The following is a 17,755-nucleotide window of genomic DNA, read 5'->3' on the forward strand; positions in this document are numbered from 1 at the left end:
ACCACAACCCTAGCAGCCTCACACCTTAGTGGAGACTACCTCTACCTCTTTCTCAACACCATCGCCCCTGTCATTGACCGGTTCATCCATATCATGTTCATCCTCCGCCGCGCCAGTGCGCACCCCCGTCTTCCCGAGCATCGAGATCGGCGGCGCCAGCACACTGACCAGAACCGCGGCCGCCCCACAGAGGGCCAGCGTCAGTATCCACGCCCCATGGATCCCCACCGAATACGCTCGACGCACCCCCTGCACGCCAGTTTCCCCGAACATGCTCGCCAGCTTGGAAGCCCCTGCCTCTAGGACCTTGTGGGCTGAGACCCCAGGCGCATATTGCGGCAGACTCTGGATGACGCGGTTCCCGAAAATGCTTTCACCTGCTGCGAGGCCGACCAGCCCGCTGCCTAGTTGGAAGACTGTTGTTTATTTGTCAGTCTGCGGCGCTCAGAATAGACGTGTGGCAAAAGCCAATGCACATACACAGCACCAAAGCCGTCACGGTTGGAAGATCCTCCTGGTCCACGGAGGCCTGCACGGCCGTCACGAGCACCTGCACGCAGATCCCGTCGCCCGCGCCCGCCAGGATCTGATATCCGATGATCTTTGCAGATGAGCTGGTCAGGTTAAGTGTGTAAATTAGTCCGGAGCCGATGGTGACTAGGCATGCCCCTATCAGTAGTAAGGGCTGGTAGTGTCCGACTTTGTTCAGGATCCCGCCCGCAAGCATAGTGAAGATGGCTGGATGCGGGACGTCATGTTAGTTGTGTTGGGTAGCACTGGAGTGGGGACGGGAACGAGGGTCAACGTACACGTGGGGACATTATAGGCCAGAAGCAGAATCCCGCTGCGTTCTGGCGAAGCGTTCTTGATCGCTTGGAAGTAGAGAGGGAGGTAGTAGACGCGGATTTAGTTGGCCGCGTTGAGACTATCACAGTCGGGTTAGCGCCGAAGGACAGACGTTTTTGCAGGAGAGAAAGATGAGGCTTGGCTCACAAGAAAACAAAGACGCAACTGATCAATACACCCCGGTTGCGGAGATATCGCGATGCCACTACCGCCTCTTCACCCTGGAACCACTCGACTACCCCGAAGAGCAGGGTCAGGGTAACCCAGCCGATCAGCAGGCCCACAGGCTGCGCAGAATGCCAGGCTCTCGTTATTCCACCCTGTTCCAGCGCTAATAGATCGCAGATGAGAGCACCGGTGATAACCATACGGCCTGGAAGATCGAGTTTCGAGACGATCTCCCATACCGGAATGGTGGTTGGGCGGGAGCTGCGAGGAAGATGCAGAGTCAGGAGAAGCGCGGCAATGGCCACGCCCCCTAGCGGAAGATTGATATAGAAGCTTTGCAAATGTACACCTCAGATTAAGCAAAGAGGAAGTATGTAAATTTGGAGAATACTGACCACCATCGCCAAGTCACGCTAGAGGTGAAGGATCCTCCGATCAAGGGGCCAGCGACGCTCGCGGCCGTGAAAATGATTCCATTCAACCCATAGAAGATCGGGACCTTCTCCGGAGGCACAATATGGGCGAGAAAAATATACGTGCCTGATATCACGCCGGCACCACCGAAGCCGGCACTGGTTTTGGAAACCGCTGAGCTCTTAGTCAGAACACCCCCTCAGTTGGACAGATACAGGGAGGGGCTAAGGAAGGGGTTGAACGCACCGCACCCGAGAGGGCCCAGCTCGAAACTGAGAATCGCGCCGACAAACGTGTGTATGATGGCGCAATATCGGTAGAGCTTTCCCCCGAACGACTGGAAAACGCACATAGTCAGGAAAAACGCGGAACCATACCAACCCACGTCGTTTAAGCTGTGGAACTCATGAGTTATTCTGGGCAAAGCAGCAGATGGTCGTCTTCGAAATGTTGGGCGCCAAAATGTTAGCATGGTATGTATTTCTGAGGATCATCCGTTATCGCGCAATACCAGATCCAAAGCAGTCCGTAGGATGAAGCCATTAGCTTGCGCGACGACGAAAAGCAAGAGAAGATCACAACATACTAGAAACATTCCTCGTAAGAGAGCCAAGATGGTGATTGTGGATTGCAAGCTGGGACTTCGCTTTTCTCCGCTCGCCAACCCATCTTCCTTGTTTGGAGAAGGGGAGCGTTCCTGACTGGAAGTGTCCATGCTATTCAAGCTGTCGTCATTCAGAAAGTAGGCGCTTATATTGCCTATGTGAGTCCTAGAGAGAGTGAAGGCACGTTACAAGATGTCAGGAGTTAATTTACCAAGCTTTTATGTTGACGGCAGTGGCTTGGACTGTGCGGGTTATGTGGGTTGATTGCCAAACTGCCCTAGGTCAGGGGTATCTCCTTCTGGCCCCAACCAGGCCTGATAATCTGCGGAGGTCAGCAGCTTTCTCCTGCATGCAATACACATGGAAAATCCAAAGTAACTGGGCTTGCATAACCGCAGGATTGTTATTTGATCGCGGGTACGCCCACCTCTTCCTCGACGTTTCGAGCCCGAAATCATCTCGTCCAGCACACCAGCATCATGTCAGGTTTTCTGCCAGTGAGATTGTAAACCCTAAATGTAAACCCCTGATTGAATGCTAGAGGTTGCGAATGGCATCGGTCGGCATATCATAACATTGACCGCTCATGAATCCATTATGCAGATGAAGGTGGGTATTCGATGACAGAGACAGCCAAACTCGTACACGATCGCAATTGCATTGACAATGATGGCCAGTGGAAAGTGGTCAACCTGCATTCCTACACGATCGCCATCATAACCATTAAACTATCGATCCTGGCTCTCTTGGCCCGAATCTTCAGCACAGCTCCACGTAGCTTCCACATCGGCATTTGGATGCTAATTGAGTGGATGATTCTGTGGGCGGCTGCCCTGGTATTGGCCTACTGCGTCCAGTGCCGACCCTTTGCCAGCCAGTGGGATCCCCGCAACTACTGCCACTCCCGCCTCAAGCTCGAATACTCAGCCAGTATCCTGAATGCCGTCCACGATGTGCTGACATTCTGCCTGCCTCAGCGGATCATCTGGAATTTGCATCTAGCCGCCCGCAAGAGATTGGCTGTCAGCATGGCCTTCTTTATTGGATTTGTGTATGTTTAACGTCGGAGACTACCTAGTAGTCTTCACACGGTTGTTGGACCTGGCTGATCCTATCGTCTAGGGCACTCCTGAAGATCGCGTACATTCAGGGTGCGCCCGGTACGAGTCACAAGTCAGATACCTGTAAGTTTGTACCGGTCGCCTTCTCTTGAACCATGGTGTTTAACACATTTAAACCATAGATGCGATTGCTCCAGCGCTGATCAACGCCCTGGAGCCCCTTCTAGCATCGATCTGCTCTTGTCTGCCCGCCATTCCGTACTTCTTCTGCCACGTTCGTTTGGACGGCTTCTACCAACTCTCAAGCTTCTTCCGCTCCACAAGGCGTTTGCACGGTTCAAGGCATTTCGCCATCAAAAATAGCAGCGCCAGCCCGCGTTACCCTCCCTCCAAGGGCTTGTCAAGGGAGTCGACCACAGAACTAGCGCAAGCGGTCACTAGAGGTGGTTTAGCTGAAAAGCAGCGAGTGAGCATCACTAACGCAAACCACGCAATCATGGCCAGTCATTCCCGATCGAGAAAATGCCAACAAACCCATGCGCCTGTTCTCGATGGTAGCGGCAACCATAGAATTGTATTTGTTTGTTGTTGGTTACACAAATACACAGGGATCGGGATTTGCAAGTCGAGCTGAATGTATTGTACCGTACTGTACTGTCCCAAGCACAATACAAGAACTATGGTAAGGTACCCTCTTCTTCAAGCTGTCTCCATTCAAAGATACCAGAATGAATCCCCCACAGCCTTGCCCTCCGACACCCAGACCTTAATGCAGGCAAATTGCAGGACAAATGGGCAAGCACCCTGATACTGGGAGCTGACTGGATGGTGTCCTCGTAGCGCAATTCAGACCACCAGCGCTATATATCCTCGCATGCTCTTCACCACCGTGCTGGTGCGGACGGTCAAACTCTGGGCCGGCGGTCCTCTCAGAAATTTGCCGAGCGACTGTATACAAATGGCGCTTGTCCTTCTGAACACCCTACTGTAGAAAACACTACTACAACAACAGGGCCGGGCAAGCGGCTCCTGGCAGGGATTGTTGGAGATTACGGCTTATGCTGTTTTGACCATGGCCGCGGTGTCCAACAGTGCAGTTAGAAGCGTTGCCGTGGAGGAGTTGCGCAGAGGCATTGTCTACGGGCGCGCTTTTCTCGAAGTCAAACTACACAAATTGGGGAAGGAACAACCTGTCTGGGTCGAGAAGGTGCTATTCCACTCTCCCTTGCTATGCAGTGGTTTCTGCATTGCCGCTCTGCAAGCCCCGAGCTTTACTGCGGAGGTTCCCATCCGCCAGCCGCGTACAGTGGTGGTGAATGTGCCCACCACGACCCTAGAGAAATTCCGCCAATTCTATTCCCTTCTTCCGCTTCTGGCGGGCGAGCCCACGTGGCAGCTCAGACTCTGCTTGAACGAAGCCGGCTTGTGGTACCCCGGACTGGCGGCACAGCGTCACTCCATCTTCCCCCGTGATGGCATGAGCCCAGACGGATACCTGGAGTACATCCCACAAACCGTGGACGCCGTGCAACACCCGCAACAGACGCGCAATGGAGCCAGACCTGATGTGGGAGAGGACGATGATCTCCATGCTGAACAACCAGGTCAACGAGTTTCTTGAATCAGTGGTCGGATGAGGAGAGTTTGAGGTGGGGGTTGTTTGGATTGTCAGAATGGGGTGTAACAGCGCACTGCGGCCGGGGTTTGGGTCGCCTGGGTTTTTGGGTGGGATATGATTTCGATTTCCATCATAGATTGCTTTGACTGGTATCATTCGTGGATTGATGATGCAGGAACCTACTCGGTCGGATGATTGAGAAGGATGATTCGTGACATTGTGACGCTGTAAAGCTTTTGGGGACACACGCGCTGTACAGGGAGAAAACCTTCGACCCAAGGGGGTAACGCAAGTATTTGTGGAGAATCGAAGGATATTTCAAGAAGCCGTACGGCGACATCGTGCTATATATTGGTGCGAAATGAGGATTATACGTACAACTGAGAGGGAAAATCAAAGGAAATTTAAAGAGCAGCGCTATCTAAAGTCTTTCTACATGCGCCCACAGCAAGGCGCCGATATGTCAATGCAGATGCGAACGAAGCCCATCTAGCAGAAAGCAAAGCATAAACAAGCCCAAATCACAAAAAGTCACAAATAGAAGCCAGGCTTGACTTCCCCTTTCCCGTTGGAACTCCTATAAAGTAATCCACACTCTCGATCGTGCTCATTACTTTGTCCTCCGTCTTTGTCCCCGTCCCTTGGTGATCCAGACCACACAATACAAGAGCACGATATTTGAGCAGCAGAACCCCAGAAAGGCCGCCCAATTCCACCACCGCTGGCCGTACCCATACTCCAAGGTCGACAGGTAGTCGTCTCCAACCGTGTACGGACAATACCCGCAGTCCGCGGTTGCGTTGGGGTTAACCAGATACCCCGGGTTGTGATCCAGATACAGCTGTCCCCGGCTGCTGGGACCAACGTACTGGCCGCAGGACAGACCGGGAGGAGGCTCAAAGCGAACGAGTTCCGCGGAACCACAGTCTACAGGGACATCATGCAGGACGACCCCGACGGTAGCGCCGAAGAAGTAGCGCATGGGGTCGACCCAGAACAGCCAGGGGCGGTAGAAGTCGTTCATGTAGGCGTGAGGGGTGAGGACGCCGGAGCAAACCATGAGGATGACCCAGACGAGGGAGTTGGCGTAGCCGGCCAGGGTGGGGTCGGGGAAGCAGGCGGCCAGCAGCTGGGAGTAGCCGATACTGAACAGGGCGAGGAGCAGCCAGGTGAAGTAGTAGAGGCCGGCGACGGCGGAGACGCCCGCGGGGAACCCCACGGTCCAGTATGTCCCCAGAAACACCAGGGTGTAGATCCCCAGCTGCCAGGGGATCTCGACGGCGACGAGCGCGGTCACCAGCGCCCGCCAGTCGTAGATGCCGTTCTGCTCGCGCGCGCTGAAGATCGCCCACTTGCGGAACCACATGTCCTGCAGGTCGGCGCTCGTTGTTGGGATGATCCACGACAGCAGCAGTACCGCAATCATCTGGTTCTGCAGGCCCTGTAGGCTGGATCCGGCTTTGAAGAAGCTGAAGGCGATGAAGAGGGAGACGAACAGGCTTTTCGCCGTCTTGCTGAACAGGTACATCCCATCGCGCCAGACGGAGAGCCAGTGGCGCTGTGTCACGGAAACGGTTTGCGACCAGAGTGATAGGGCGTATGCTGATTGGGATGAAGAGAGGATAGGAGAATACGGTGGCTCGGTGGTGATGGGAGTGGAGTTCAATCGAACGAGGGTCGCCTCGAGGGCGTTGCGTTCCGGAGACTCGCGCCAGATGGCGGGCCAGTCCTTCGAGCCCTCCTCCTTGGAGGTCACAGTCGACAGGATAAACTCCGCGGGGTTCGCCTGGCTATCGATTGTGGCGCCGTATCGTCCGAAATACTCGACGACTTGGGACGAGTTCTCGCCGGTCTCGCCAAAGTAAACGGTCTGGCCCCCCGGCGCCAGGAGCAGGACATGGTCAAACATCTCGAAAAGAACCCCCGACGGCTGGTGGATGGTGCAGACGATGGGAATCCCCTCGGCAGCGATTCGCTGCAGGAACTGCACGAGCGCAAAGGCCGCTTGACTGTCCAAGCCCGAAGTGGGCTCGTCGAGAAACAGGAGCGAGCTGGGGCGCGCCGCCAGCTCCACCCCGATCGTGACGCGCTTCCGTTCCTCAACGCTGAGCTGCCCGTCTCCGGGCTCGCCAATGAGGGCATCGGCAAGCTCTTCCAGGTCTAGCAAGTGGATGATGTGCTCAACGTAAGCCAACTTATCCTCCTCCGCGACATCGGCGGGCTGGCGCAGACGCGCGGAGAACTGCAGAGCTTCCCGCACCGTAGCATTGGGTTCGTGCACATCTTGCTGCATGACGAATCCGCAAGACCGGGCAAAGGACGGGTCCAGGGGCGCTCCATTGAGACGCATAGCCCCCGTGATCCGACCGGTGCTCTTGCGTTGGGCGAGGGTATCCAGCAACGTTGTCTTCCCAGCGCCGGAAGCCCCCATTAGGGCTGTCAACTGGCCCGGGCGAGCATACCCGCTCACATCGCGAAGCAATTGTCTTTCCTTCCCGGCCACTGGAACGAAGTAGCTGACCTCCTGGAAAGTGAATGTGCGGGCTGCCTCTCTCGAATGGCCAGTCTCGACTTTCTCCAGTGCATGGGATGCGGGGGGTCCGGTGACCGACTGTGTCGCGGACGAGGACCCCGAGGAAGAGCTGGTCGGGGACTTGGGCTGGTTCTCCTCATCGCGTTGCTTGGACTGTTTGAAGATCCGACCGTGAGATCCTCCCGATTCGCGTGTCATGATGGTGAGTCCAATGCATCCCAGTACCACATAGAGGAACCACATGACCAGAATGATGCCGAAATTGCGCCACAGGTGGCTACGCGTGTAGCCAAAGTGATCCGCCAGATACACCGAGCCAGGGACTGATTGATGTCCCATGGTACTCCCAGTGATACTGCAGGTCTGGTACTGCAACTGGGTGTAGTTCGACCCGGACGGAACCATGTCGCTGTCGGCACAAGTCAGGGTGATTCCATCCAACTCATTGGCCAGCAATGCTTCCAGCGCGTATGGCGACGGCGATGCGCGGCGCAGCCATGAACCCCATCGTCGCTGGGTAGGCCGGGTCGGACCGAACCCCGAATACAGCAGACCTACAGGGATCGCGCTGCCGGCCATCATCAGGGTCAGCGAGATGTTGGGGACCCAGGCGCCGAGCATGCGGAACAGGCTCTGAACAGCCGCATAATGAGTGAAGACAAGCAGGACAAAGATCCAGAAAGCGGACGCTGTCTGTTGAAGGCCGATCTCGAAGTAATACAGGCAGGCAAACAGGAGACACTGAATGAAGGCGATTGGAATGTCGGCAAGGGTCTGGGCGATGACGAACGCGCTTGGATGGATAAACCCATATTGGACCTGCTTAAACAGGATGTTACGCGACTTGACTGTGGAGACGGCCTCCGTCAGGGCATTGAGATAGAAATAGATCAGGGAGAAGAACAAGGCGCTGCTCTTCTCGTACGTGCCGGTGACATCCTTGGGAGCCATGTAGTATGCCGGACCGTTAATCACCGCGTTGAGGGCGACAAAGGCAACAAGAGTCAGAAACGTCCACTTGTCGCCCCACAGCAGCTGGTAGTACCGACGCATGACAACCCAGATCTGCTTGGCCAGCGTGCTTGGGGCGATCGCCTGCTGTGGCACCCACGACGAACGGATCTGGTGTACATTGTCCCGGAAGGCTTGGACCCGCTGGCCATCGCGGGCCATTTCCGTCTGATACCGGACAATATCCTCTTGCAACTGACGATACTCCATGCTCTCCCGGAATGCGGCGGCGAGGCCATCGGGATCGGTGGGCACCGGTCCTGCCGCATCCTTTCGGACAAGACGCTCTGCAGGGGAGGTGACGGCGGTCAGGAAATCCGGGGTGGTCTGGCGGTGGCGACACTCAAAGCCCAGCCTCAGGAAGTAGTCTTTGGCTTGGTCGGCTCGGCCGCAGAAGATCAGCCGGCCGTCGTACAGAACGGTGACCCGGTCGAAACATTCATAGATGGTTTCAGACACCTGGTACATGGACACAGCATTGCTCATCCCAGATTCCGCCGAGAGGGAGGTGATGAGCTGCACAAATTCGGTGGCGGAGGAGCTGTCTAGGCCGCGGGTGGGATTGTCCCAGGCGGCAAAGGTAGGGTTGACCGATAGGGCTTCGATCAAAGTCACTCGCTTGCGCTCTCCGCCAGAAACCCCTCTCACGAAGGCATCGCCCACAATCGTGTTGGCAGTGTGAGACAGTCCGACAGCCTTCAATGAAGACTCGGTCATCTCGTGGGCAAACTCGGAGTCCGACCGAGTTTCGTTGGCCGGCTTGCGCAACTGGAAGGCAAAGCCCATGGTGTTTTTGACGGATAGAGTGGGGAAATGGAAGTCCTCCTCACTGGCGTAGACGGTTTCCGATCGGTAACGACGTGCCATCTCCTCTTTGGCAAGAGTGGCATACTGCAGCTGGCCTTGAACTTCAACGAACGAACCGTGGCTGTTGGCTAGGGTCTTCAGCAGGGTGGTGCACCCGGCGCCCGGCCGTCCCAGCACGAGCATCGACTCCCCAGGAAAGATCACCCCACTGACATCGCGAATGAGCTTGCTCGTTGGTGTAGATTGCTTGCCGGTCGCATGTGCGATGGCTTTGACGGGCCATTGCACAACCTTGGTCACTATCGCTGGCAAAGTCATGATTCCGTTGACCCCGCTGGCAACCCCCAAGACCGTGAGGTCTTTGAACACCACGCCAAGCGCTCGACCATCCTTGCGATAGATGGGAGATGCCGCGGTGGGCTCGCCTCCGGTGACTGGTTTCTCCTTTTGGGTACATCAGTGACATTGGTTGAGGGAACAGCATATTCAAAACCAACACTTACCATAAATCGCTGGGGCGGGCCAGGCCTGATGCTTGTGTAACTGAGCTTCGTTAACGAGATAGCTAAATAGCAAGACCGAAGCTACGGATAGAATTAACAGGCTGCAATATAGACCAAGGTCCATGATGGGCTCAAGATCAATTTATAGAGGCTCTGTAATTCTACTGGGTTGAGGTTGGAGATACGGCAGACTCATGGCAACGATGACAAATATGGCACGGAAACCTGCTACTGGCTACAGGCTACTGGCTGCAGGCTACATGGAGGCGATGAGATGTCATGGAGAGGTAGAATCTTCATGACGAGCTCGGTAGACAAGTGAAGGTCAGTTGCTAATGAGCCGAAAATACTCGGATAGAAAGCTAGGCTCCGATTTGTGGAGGGTTGCTACAAACCACTGGAGTGGAGATCAATCGTGCCGAGATCTCTCGGGTGTTACCGAAAGGGGTAACGATCCAGCGCATTGAACATGGACCGTCTTGGAGGCGCCACCCCGTCCATCCATTAGTCAGTACAAACGGTCGGCGCGATCCAACCCTGTGGCATCTCCATTCAGCCAATAAGACATATAATTGATGCCCGAAATGCTGGTGGAGAGAAAATCATTCCCCTCGGCAATCTGTTCGAGTGAGGGCGTTCCCATGCTAGGAATATAGCTTAACGGTTCGTCGAGAGGATCCAACAATCCTCCTGTTGGTGCCGGGAGATAAACCTCACTTTGAATACCATTCGATCAATATGAGTCTCTCGGGCGGGCTTGGGGAAAAGGCAATCACTTACTTCAGCCAGGGGAAATTGTCCGCCATGTTCTCCTCCAGATTTGCCTCGCGGGTTGAGAGCGACAGGGCATCCTTGGCACTCTTCATGATGTCCATGCTCAGCGCTTTGCCGGTGATCGGTCCGTTATGTTCCATCTGATCCAGGCACTGAATGCCACGTTCTACGGACTCGAAGATCATCCGCGCATGCTCCACGGTGACGGACGAATCCAACACATTGTACAAGAGGGTCACGCAGGCGGAGACGATGTAGTTGGCCACGGATGCATCATTGCGAATGCACGTTGCCCTCTCCATGACAGCACTACTTGCGATCGCAATGATCTCCTTGGCAGAATGAATCGACAAGTCGATAGACTCTTGCAGGTCCTCCTGCGTAGGCGAGGTCGCCCCCGATGTCCCATGCGAGCCGTGGCAGAAGCTTGCGTACACCAGAGCCGGTCTACGGATCATCATTTTGATCAAGTGAAAGGCCATTCCCAGATGGGTACACTGGATCTCCTGCCACGCTTCGCCATTGGGTCGTTTGCGATCGGAGAATTGCAGATACGGAGGCAGGCTGTGTTGGATTTGTTGAAGGGCAGCGTCGCACTCGAGAATCGTAGCATCGACCTTACGACGGTCGTACAGCGCCTGGAGGTTCGCCAGTGAGAAGATCCCGCTGGACACCTTTTCGATAAGCTGCCCGATCCGTGCCATTGACCTCAAATAGGCGCATTGCGTTGTCGGACCATCCGAGTCACCCATATGGCTACCTTCCAGGAGCCTTCGGGGCACGTCCTCGGGAAACGCAGCGTCAATGTGGGTGTCGAGAAAACATGAGGGCCGACCGGTGAAGAAGGCGCAGACCCGCTCGTAAAAATAGACGACCCAGAATGTTATGCGCAGCCGATGCATGACCGGGGCCAGTCCGTTGACAACCTGGCTGCGGTTGAGACCTAAGGCCAACACGCTTCGCGCGGCATGACCTAGATAGAGATAGGCGTCGTTGGGCCTCATCCCATGCAATGCATACATAGCCTGTTTTCAATTCAAGTCAGTCGTTCATTGCCCTCGTCATCTGCTGACCCTTCCAATGTGGATCGAGACGTGTATGCGAGAGCCATGCCTACCTTAAGAAGTATCAAATGAATTCCCTTGATGCAAGGCTCCTGGAATAGCATGCTATAGTCGTTCGACTGCGCCCAGAAGTAGTCCGCCCACCGATCCAGCGTCTCCCCACTATGACTGTCCTCGCGGGCCATTGTCCGAGCTCCCAGAGCGAGAACCATGTAGACCAGATCCCTGGAGCTGACTTCGCGTCCAGGAGCCGGGGGGGCCCACAGCTTCTCCCACAGGCGAATGATGATAGATTGTTCGAGAATGGGTAAATGCGGGTGAATGACATCAAAGTAAGCGGCGATGAACCGGCGACCCAGCTCCTGCGATAGAAATGATTCAGTCGAACCCCCGGACGAGCGAAGCCCGCCCGATCCGGCGGCGAACATGAACCGCTCCAGGCCCCATTCCCCGAGCCCAGTCGGCACTGCTGTCTTAGGCTGGTCCAAGAGCCGACCGTGGGACTGGCGCTTCATACGCTGGTGAATGCGCTGGATGAAGCAGAAATGTGAAGAGGGTCCTAATTTCCCGGCGTGGGTTAGTCATTTCGGGTCCGAGTTCCTTCTCGAGAAGACACATGTGGTCCCCCTTTTTGTCCTTCTTGAGGCATTGGAGGTGGGGAATACCATAGAATTGGAAGGAGCCTGTCTGGCTGTTGGTGACTCCGATTCCCGCGCGGAGTTCTAGCTGCTGCCGATACTCCTCGGGACTGTATCGAGCTGGATCTCCCCCATGACTGACGTTTGTAAGCCTGCGCCCGTCACTGTCGCTGCTGAGGATGAAGCTTGGGGTTGTGGCTTCTGCCACCGCGGGTGCCGGAGTGCTTTTCCGTGCTGTAGGTCTCTTTGGCGCCCGCCCTCGAGCGCGTGGCTTCTCGCGATACTTGCAGGGCAGGCGGTGCTGCCAGCACCGGAGGCAAGGATTCTCTCCGTTGCATTTGACCTTCTTGGAGCGGCAAGACTCGCAGGCACGTTCGATACGCATGCCCTTGGACGGTTCTCGGTCTGTGGGGCAATTTAGCTGAACGTCCTGGGGGTCCAAAGTGATCAACATTATTACATGATTCGGAATCAGCCATTTGGGGGATGCTCGTAAAGACGAGCAGATTACATCGGCGAGGTTGTAACTGAGAAGGATGGATACTTTCAAGTTCATTATCAGTTACCAACATTACAGTCACGTGAAGCCATCTCAAGTATCCCAGGATCCGATTATTCGCACAACCTGTGAAATCCGTTTACTGAACCACATGCCTAGCCCGTTGCTCTACTTCTCTGGCCTGCTGGTGCTTAACTATATCAGTACTTCGCCAAGCTCTGGGACCTGGTTTTTTTTTTTCTTACATTCTTTGCCTACGGATGGGTGACCGATCATTGAATTAGTCAGCCGTCTGACCTACCACTCGGAATTTCCGGGTGCTGGGGTCTCCAAGAAGTCTCCAAGAAGGCCGCTAGGAAAGACGTGCGCTGGAGGGTGGAGAGTCCAAACACCTCCAATCATCTCCACCTCACTCGATATAGATATTTGACTGTGCGCTGGTCGGGCGCAATGAAAATTATGTATGTCTTGCAAGCTGTTGCAGTCATGGAATGCAAAATCATAGGTTAAGTATCGACAGCCGCCATTCCCCCCTTCGGAATGTCCTTCCGCCTTCCCAAGAGTAGTGACGAAACAAACACGCGCACGCGATAATGATGCTTGCAACCTAAAAAACTAAGGCAGGGTGAGTCATTTTTCGGACCTCAGTGGTCAAGTATCACTGACTTTGTAAGTCAAGCTGAAGGATCGCACACCTCTGTCTCCACTGAGATTACCAGTCATGCCTACTCTTAGGAGAAGCACACGCCTCAAGAACTCTGAGGATGACTCTGAAAATGAGATACCCCGCCGTCTAAGAACGCCCGATATATTCCTTGTCCCCGAAATCTTGGAAGCTATTCTTCTGCGTCTGGACATGCACACATTGCTGATCTCAGCTCGGGTCTGTGCTACATGGATCTCGCAGAATCCAACAGGCCTTATTCTACATTCCCATCGACACAGACACCAGAAAGACCCGTCGCAAAACAAGAACCCTCTGGTGATGGACAAGATATGGTTCGAATTCATCTTTGTAGGACTCAACTCGCGTCGGAGACATGGTGCGTGGCACTGCCCCTCTATTGCATCGGAGAAGAGAGAAAGGGCATACTTGCGCCCCCGAGGCAAGCTGGCGGCGGATGCTCCTTCAGCAACCTCCCACCTCGATCGTCCGCTTCTGGAACCCCGAGTGCCTTTGGGGTCCCTATTGGCATGATCTGCCCAAAGATCAGATGGTCAAGACTGGGGCCGAGTGGACACCGGAAGGAGACTATCTCCGCATGGAGAACGTCGCATATGAGGTCGACACAGGAGCGATCTCGGCGGGCCCCTGCCTTTCCTATGCTGGGCAGATGCCGAGGCCCTGAGAAAGGCCATGCGCAAGTCCAAGCCAGGCAAGCAGGTACGCCGCGATCGTACTCTCAAGCGCTATCTTCGGAGGTTCGATCTCACCATCAACACGGAATGCCCCGATTTCTGGCCGATTGTCTGGATTGAAGACCATCCGGTACCTGTAAGAGATTTTCGTCAGTTCTGTGAAACAAGGGATGTCAAGTTGTTGGTAGTCGATCCCCGTTAAATGGAGACTATGATTCCGTCTCAACCTTTGCTTATCCTGCTTCTCTCGTGCCTGATCCATCTATGTTCTTTTCAGCCTGCTTATGCTTTTGTTATATCTGGAGACGAGTTTTTCTAGGTCATATTTCGCCAAGGAAACATTGCTATATTCAAACGCTTCTCTTCTCGCATTTGTTATTTGTAAAGGTCGAGTCAGGAGGGGGGCATGCCTGCTGAGATATGTGGCTAGTTTCTGTTCAACAGACTGATGCACCAGCTGAGTGCTCGTGGCTGGTGTAACTATAGTTATCAACGCTGAAGTCAAACAAGCTCGGACTACTTTTGCACGTGGAGTGGAATCAGCGATAACTTACACGGGGCCGAGGCTATGAAAACGACGCTCGCTTGCCGACTCCCGCACTGAGCTAAACAGTCAAAAGTTGCGTACAAGAATAGGTTGGTAGCTGGACATATAAGGATAAGATCCTAACTTTATTCAGCAAAAACATACAACAGAAGGGATTCGCTGGTGGTCACCCACCCAACTACTAACCTCCCGGCGTGTGGCTTAAGTACGGCTGAGCGGACGGGAAGCCCTGTTTTCCACACCCTGTGGTCGTATGTGCTTGCCTACCAACATGAAGACGTACAAGACTAGTAAAACCGTCTACCTTTGTGTGAATCTACTATGCCAATCCCTTATGCTATATGCATGCGAGTCATCTGGCCGTAAATGTTCGTGTTGATCGTAATTGCGGAGGAAGACACCCGCTCCGAAGGCCGTCACGCCCGTGGTTCGGTTGCTTGGCCTAGATCATGGAGCAACAGAACTATACGAGCCAACGGAGAAATGTGTGTATAAAGAACCCTGCTCAGGCCTTGTCGCCTAATCAGCCCTTCCTGCAATTCATTCAGTCCATGGCAAGGCTATACCATCCATACCAGGTGAAATGATCTCACAACCCTTTCTCTTCGGTATCACTCTCACCATCCTCCTCACCACCCTCCCCACCGAATCTACAGCCCAAGCAGGCACCAAACTCCCGCCTTGCACCAACGCCCAAATCCTGAAAGGCGACAAAGCCACCCTATCCCACTGCGAGTGCGTCAAGGGCGACCAAAAGTGCAGCACGCAGTGTCCCGTCGGCCCTACGCACGTCGGATCGCCATGCCCTGCCAACCTGCTCACGCAACTCCACCTCAACGATTGCGCGCACCACTGCCAGGCGGACACGAACCACGTCTGCGCCTCCTGCGGGGTGTGGTTCCATTCGCTCTGCACGTGTCTGCAGACGGGCACCTGCGTGCAGCAGTACACAAACCCGGCCCCCGGGGCGGCCTATTGGGTGAAGACACCGGGTGGGGACCTAGCGACCGTCACGGTCCCCGTCGCGGATATCCTCGCGCTGGAGGCCGAGCACCCCAAGCTGGCCGCGGAAGGGTGGGATTTTGGGCAGTCGTCGGTGCTGGCGGTCTCGAACCCCGCGACGCAGGCCCTGGTCGTCAACTCCGTGCACTCCATCACCCACAACCAGATCCACATGCACCTGTGTCCGCTGAACCGCGACATGCAGCGGCTGCTGACGCGGCTCGTCACGGTGAAGACTCCCCTCTCTCAATTCAAAAGCCGCCAGCCGGTGCGGCTAACGCCGCAGTTTGGTGGTGCGCTCATGTACTGTCAGGCGGCGCAGGGCAAAAATCAGCCGATTTCCGGGAAGATCATGTCTGACAATATCAAGGCAGTGCGGGATGACAAGAGCCTCTGCGATTATGAGGTTGGGGCGGCGGTGATGAGGGACTCGAATGGCATTACATGGGGTTGTGTCACTGGCGATCGTCTCAGTACGGAGTATAAACGCTTCTGTGCTTGATTTTGGACTGAAAGGAGGATTCTTATGAGATAGGTCAGCTGCCAAAGCGGTTGACTCTTTATGGGGGTTTTATTTCGGCTTAAATCAAACGCTCTGGCATCTCGCAAGCATTTTTCTTTTCTGTACGCACAGGGCAATTTTCTTTACTTTTGTTTCTAGAAAAAAAGTAAAAGAAACGAATGTCAAAAACAAGAAAGAACACCGTGACTGCCGAATTCTAATTACACCTTCAGGATAGCGCATTAGAATTGGCGTTTCGTGGCACGGTTGGGAGATGAAAAGCGCCTCCGCGGGAAACTTTATATATAATGTACCCAAACTAGGGGCGAAAAAATTCCTACTTAACCACACCTTGCACTTCGATAGTACAATGAATGGAAAATTGAGATGAGTTACCATACCTGCATAAAACCCCCAGAGCCTATCGAATGCAGGAAAAGTGAGAAGTTCGCCACTGGGAAAAGGAGAACGCGCTGAAGCCAGAGTTAGGGTTACATCCGGGGATGTCATGGCATCACCACCTGGATTGAGGCCCACCCGGATGACACCCCCTGACAATTGTCATTCTGACGGATGACTTCCTACCTGACTGATAAAGAGCATACTAGGAGAAGTGCTAGCCCTTGCGCTGCGTCCCGCAGACCCAGCATATCTTGACCACAAATGTCCAAGTCCAAGCTCGCCAACATCGCGACAATCGCGATCCCCAGCGCCGTCGTGGCCGCGGGGCTGACCAAACTCGTCGACCAACAAACCGTAAAGCAGCAGCTGACCCCCTTAGAAGGAATCACCCCTTTCCAACCAAACGAAACCCCAGGCTTGGTAGACCTCCCCAAAGCCCTTCCGACCAGCACGATCCCAATAAGTTCCAAACTCCTCTCGCCATCCCCCCCAACGCCCCCCGTTGACCCGACCGGCATCCTCAAATACGGTCACCCGGGCCCCGTCAACGACGAGCTGCGCGCCACCTCCTGGTACGGCACATACGACCGGCGCACGCGCAACCCGATCTGGGTGGCCGAGCACATGACGCCCGCCTCGGTCGCAAACGCACCGGGCAAGCGCCGCGACAACTTCCGCGAGGACCCCAACATCCCCGCCGCATTCCGGGCCAAGGTCAAGGACTACAGCGCGAGCGGGTACGACCGCGGCCACCAGGTGCCGGCGGACCCGGCGCGCTGGTCGCAGCAGGCGGTCGACGAGACCTTCCGCATGTCCAACATGTGTCCGCAGGTCGGGGTCGGGTTCAACCGCCACTACTGGCGGGACTTTGAGGCGTTTTGCAAGAATCTGACTACCCGTTACCCCTCTGTCCGGGTGATCACCGGCCCGCTTTATTTGCCTCGGCTGGAGGAGGACGGGAAGTGGCGGGTTAGTTATGAGGTTATTGGGTCGCCCTCGCCGAGGGTGGCGGTGCCGACACATTTTTTCAAGCTGGTTCTTGGGGAGGAGGAGGATAGTGGTGGTGGTGGTGGTGGTGGTGACGAGCTGGTTGGGGGCAAGGTGGCGGTGGGCGCGTTCGTGTTACCCAACGGGGCGATCAGCGGTGATAAGCCGCTGGCGGACTTTGAGGTCGAGCTGGATGTGCTGGAGCAAGCGACTGGCTTGGAGTTGATTGAGAAGTTGAAGTCGACTGCGCGGCGAAAACTGTGCGAGGAGGTCCAGTGTGACATTAGGGTCAAGGATTTTAGGAATGCGGTTGAGGATGTCACGGAGATGATAGGTAAGGTAAAGCTGTAGGGAGAACCCAGGATGTGAATGGGATATACTATGCTTTAGTATCTTTTCGATGGTGATGGCTACG

General features: G+C 55.0%; 7 protein-coding genes across 7 annotated transcripts; 4 read left to right on the forward strand and 3 right to left on the reverse strand.

Moving 5' to 3' along the window:
* Window positions 1-18: 18 nt before the first annotated feature.
* BO95DRAFT_489046 (MFS general substrate transporter) lies at window positions 19-2,143 on the reverse strand (the record flags this gene model as incomplete). The annotated part of the gene is made up of 7 exons (XM_025590545.1): window positions 19-416; window positions 481-738; window positions 810-844; window positions 994-1,347; window positions 1,410-1,626; window positions 1,675-1,868; window positions 2,022-2,143. The coding sequence occupies 7 exons, from the start codon at window positions 2,141-2,143 to the stop codon at window positions 19-21; spliced, it is 1,578 nt and encodes a 525-aa protein (XP_025445289.1).
* A 369-nt stretch (window positions 2,144-2,512) lies between these two features.
* On the forward strand, window positions 2,513-4,715 carry BO95DRAFT_460630 (uncharacterized protein; the record flags this gene model as incomplete). The annotated part of the gene is made up of 6 exons (XM_025588754.1): window positions 2,513-2,519; window positions 2,575-2,642; window positions 2,711-3,084; window positions 3,156-3,217; window positions 3,277-3,560; window positions 4,107-4,715. The coding sequence occupies 6 exons, from the start codon at window positions 2,513-2,515 to the stop codon at window positions 4,713-4,715; spliced, it is 1,404 nt and encodes a 467-aa protein (XP_025445290.1).
* A 607-nt stretch (window positions 4,716-5,322) lies between these two features.
* BO95DRAFT_450688 (ABC transporter-like protein) lies at window positions 5,323-9,381 on the reverse strand (the record flags this gene model as incomplete). The annotated part of the gene is made up of 1 exon (XM_025588021.1): window positions 5,323-9,381. One exon carries the CDS (start codon window positions 9,379-9,381, stop codon window positions 5,323-5,325), a length of 4,059 nt encoding a protein of 1,352 aa, XP_025445291.1.
* A 961-nt stretch (window positions 9,382-10,342) lies between these two features.
* On the reverse strand, window positions 10,343-12,427 carry BO95DRAFT_355965 (Zn(II)2Cys6 transcription factor; the record flags this gene model as incomplete). Its single annotated transcript, XM_025582278.1, has 3 exons — window positions 10,343-11,365; window positions 11,458-11,963; window positions 12,070-12,427. 3 exons carry the CDS (start codon window positions 12,425-12,427, stop codon window positions 10,343-10,345), a joined length of 1,887 nt encoding a protein of 628 aa, XP_025445292.1.
* An 835-nt stretch (window positions 12,428-13,262) lies between these two features.
* On the forward strand, window positions 13,263-13,890 carry BO95DRAFT_460632 (uncharacterized protein; the record flags this gene model as incomplete). Its single annotated transcript, XM_025588755.1, has 2 exons — window positions 13,263-13,424; window positions 13,561-13,890. 2 exons carry the CDS (start codon window positions 13,263-13,265, stop codon window positions 13,888-13,890), a joined length of 492 nt encoding a protein of 163 aa, XP_025445293.1.
* Window positions 13,891-15,030: 1,140 nt separating this feature from the next.
* Window positions 15,031-15,951, forward strand: BO95DRAFT_460633 (uncharacterized protein; the record flags this gene model as incomplete). The annotated part of the gene is made up of 1 exon (XM_025588756.1): window positions 15,031-15,951. One exon carries the CDS (start codon window positions 15,031-15,033, stop codon window positions 15,949-15,951), a length of 921 nt encoding a protein of 306 aa, XP_025445294.1.
* Window positions 15,952-16,535: 584 nt separating this feature from the next.
* On the forward strand, window positions 16,536-17,691 carry BO95DRAFT_489057 (DNA/RNA non-specific endonuclease; the record flags this gene model as incomplete). Its single annotated transcript, XM_025590546.1, has 1 exon — window positions 16,536-17,691. The coding sequence occupies exon 1, from the start codon at window positions 16,615-16,617 to the stop codon at window positions 17,689-17,691; it is 1,077 nt and encodes a 358-aa protein (XP_025445295.1). The 5' UTR covers window positions 16,536-16,614.
* Window positions 17,692-17,755: the final 64 nt, after the last annotated feature.

Source organism: Aspergillus brunneoviolaceus (genome assembly GCF_003184695.1).
Source record: "Aspergillus brunneoviolaceus CBS 621.78 unplaced genomic scaffold BO95scaffold_12, whole genome shotgun sequence".
Taxonomy (NCBI): Eukaryota; Fungi; Ascomycota; class Eurotiomycetes; order Eurotiales; family Aspergillaceae; genus Aspergillus; species Aspergillus brunneoviolaceus.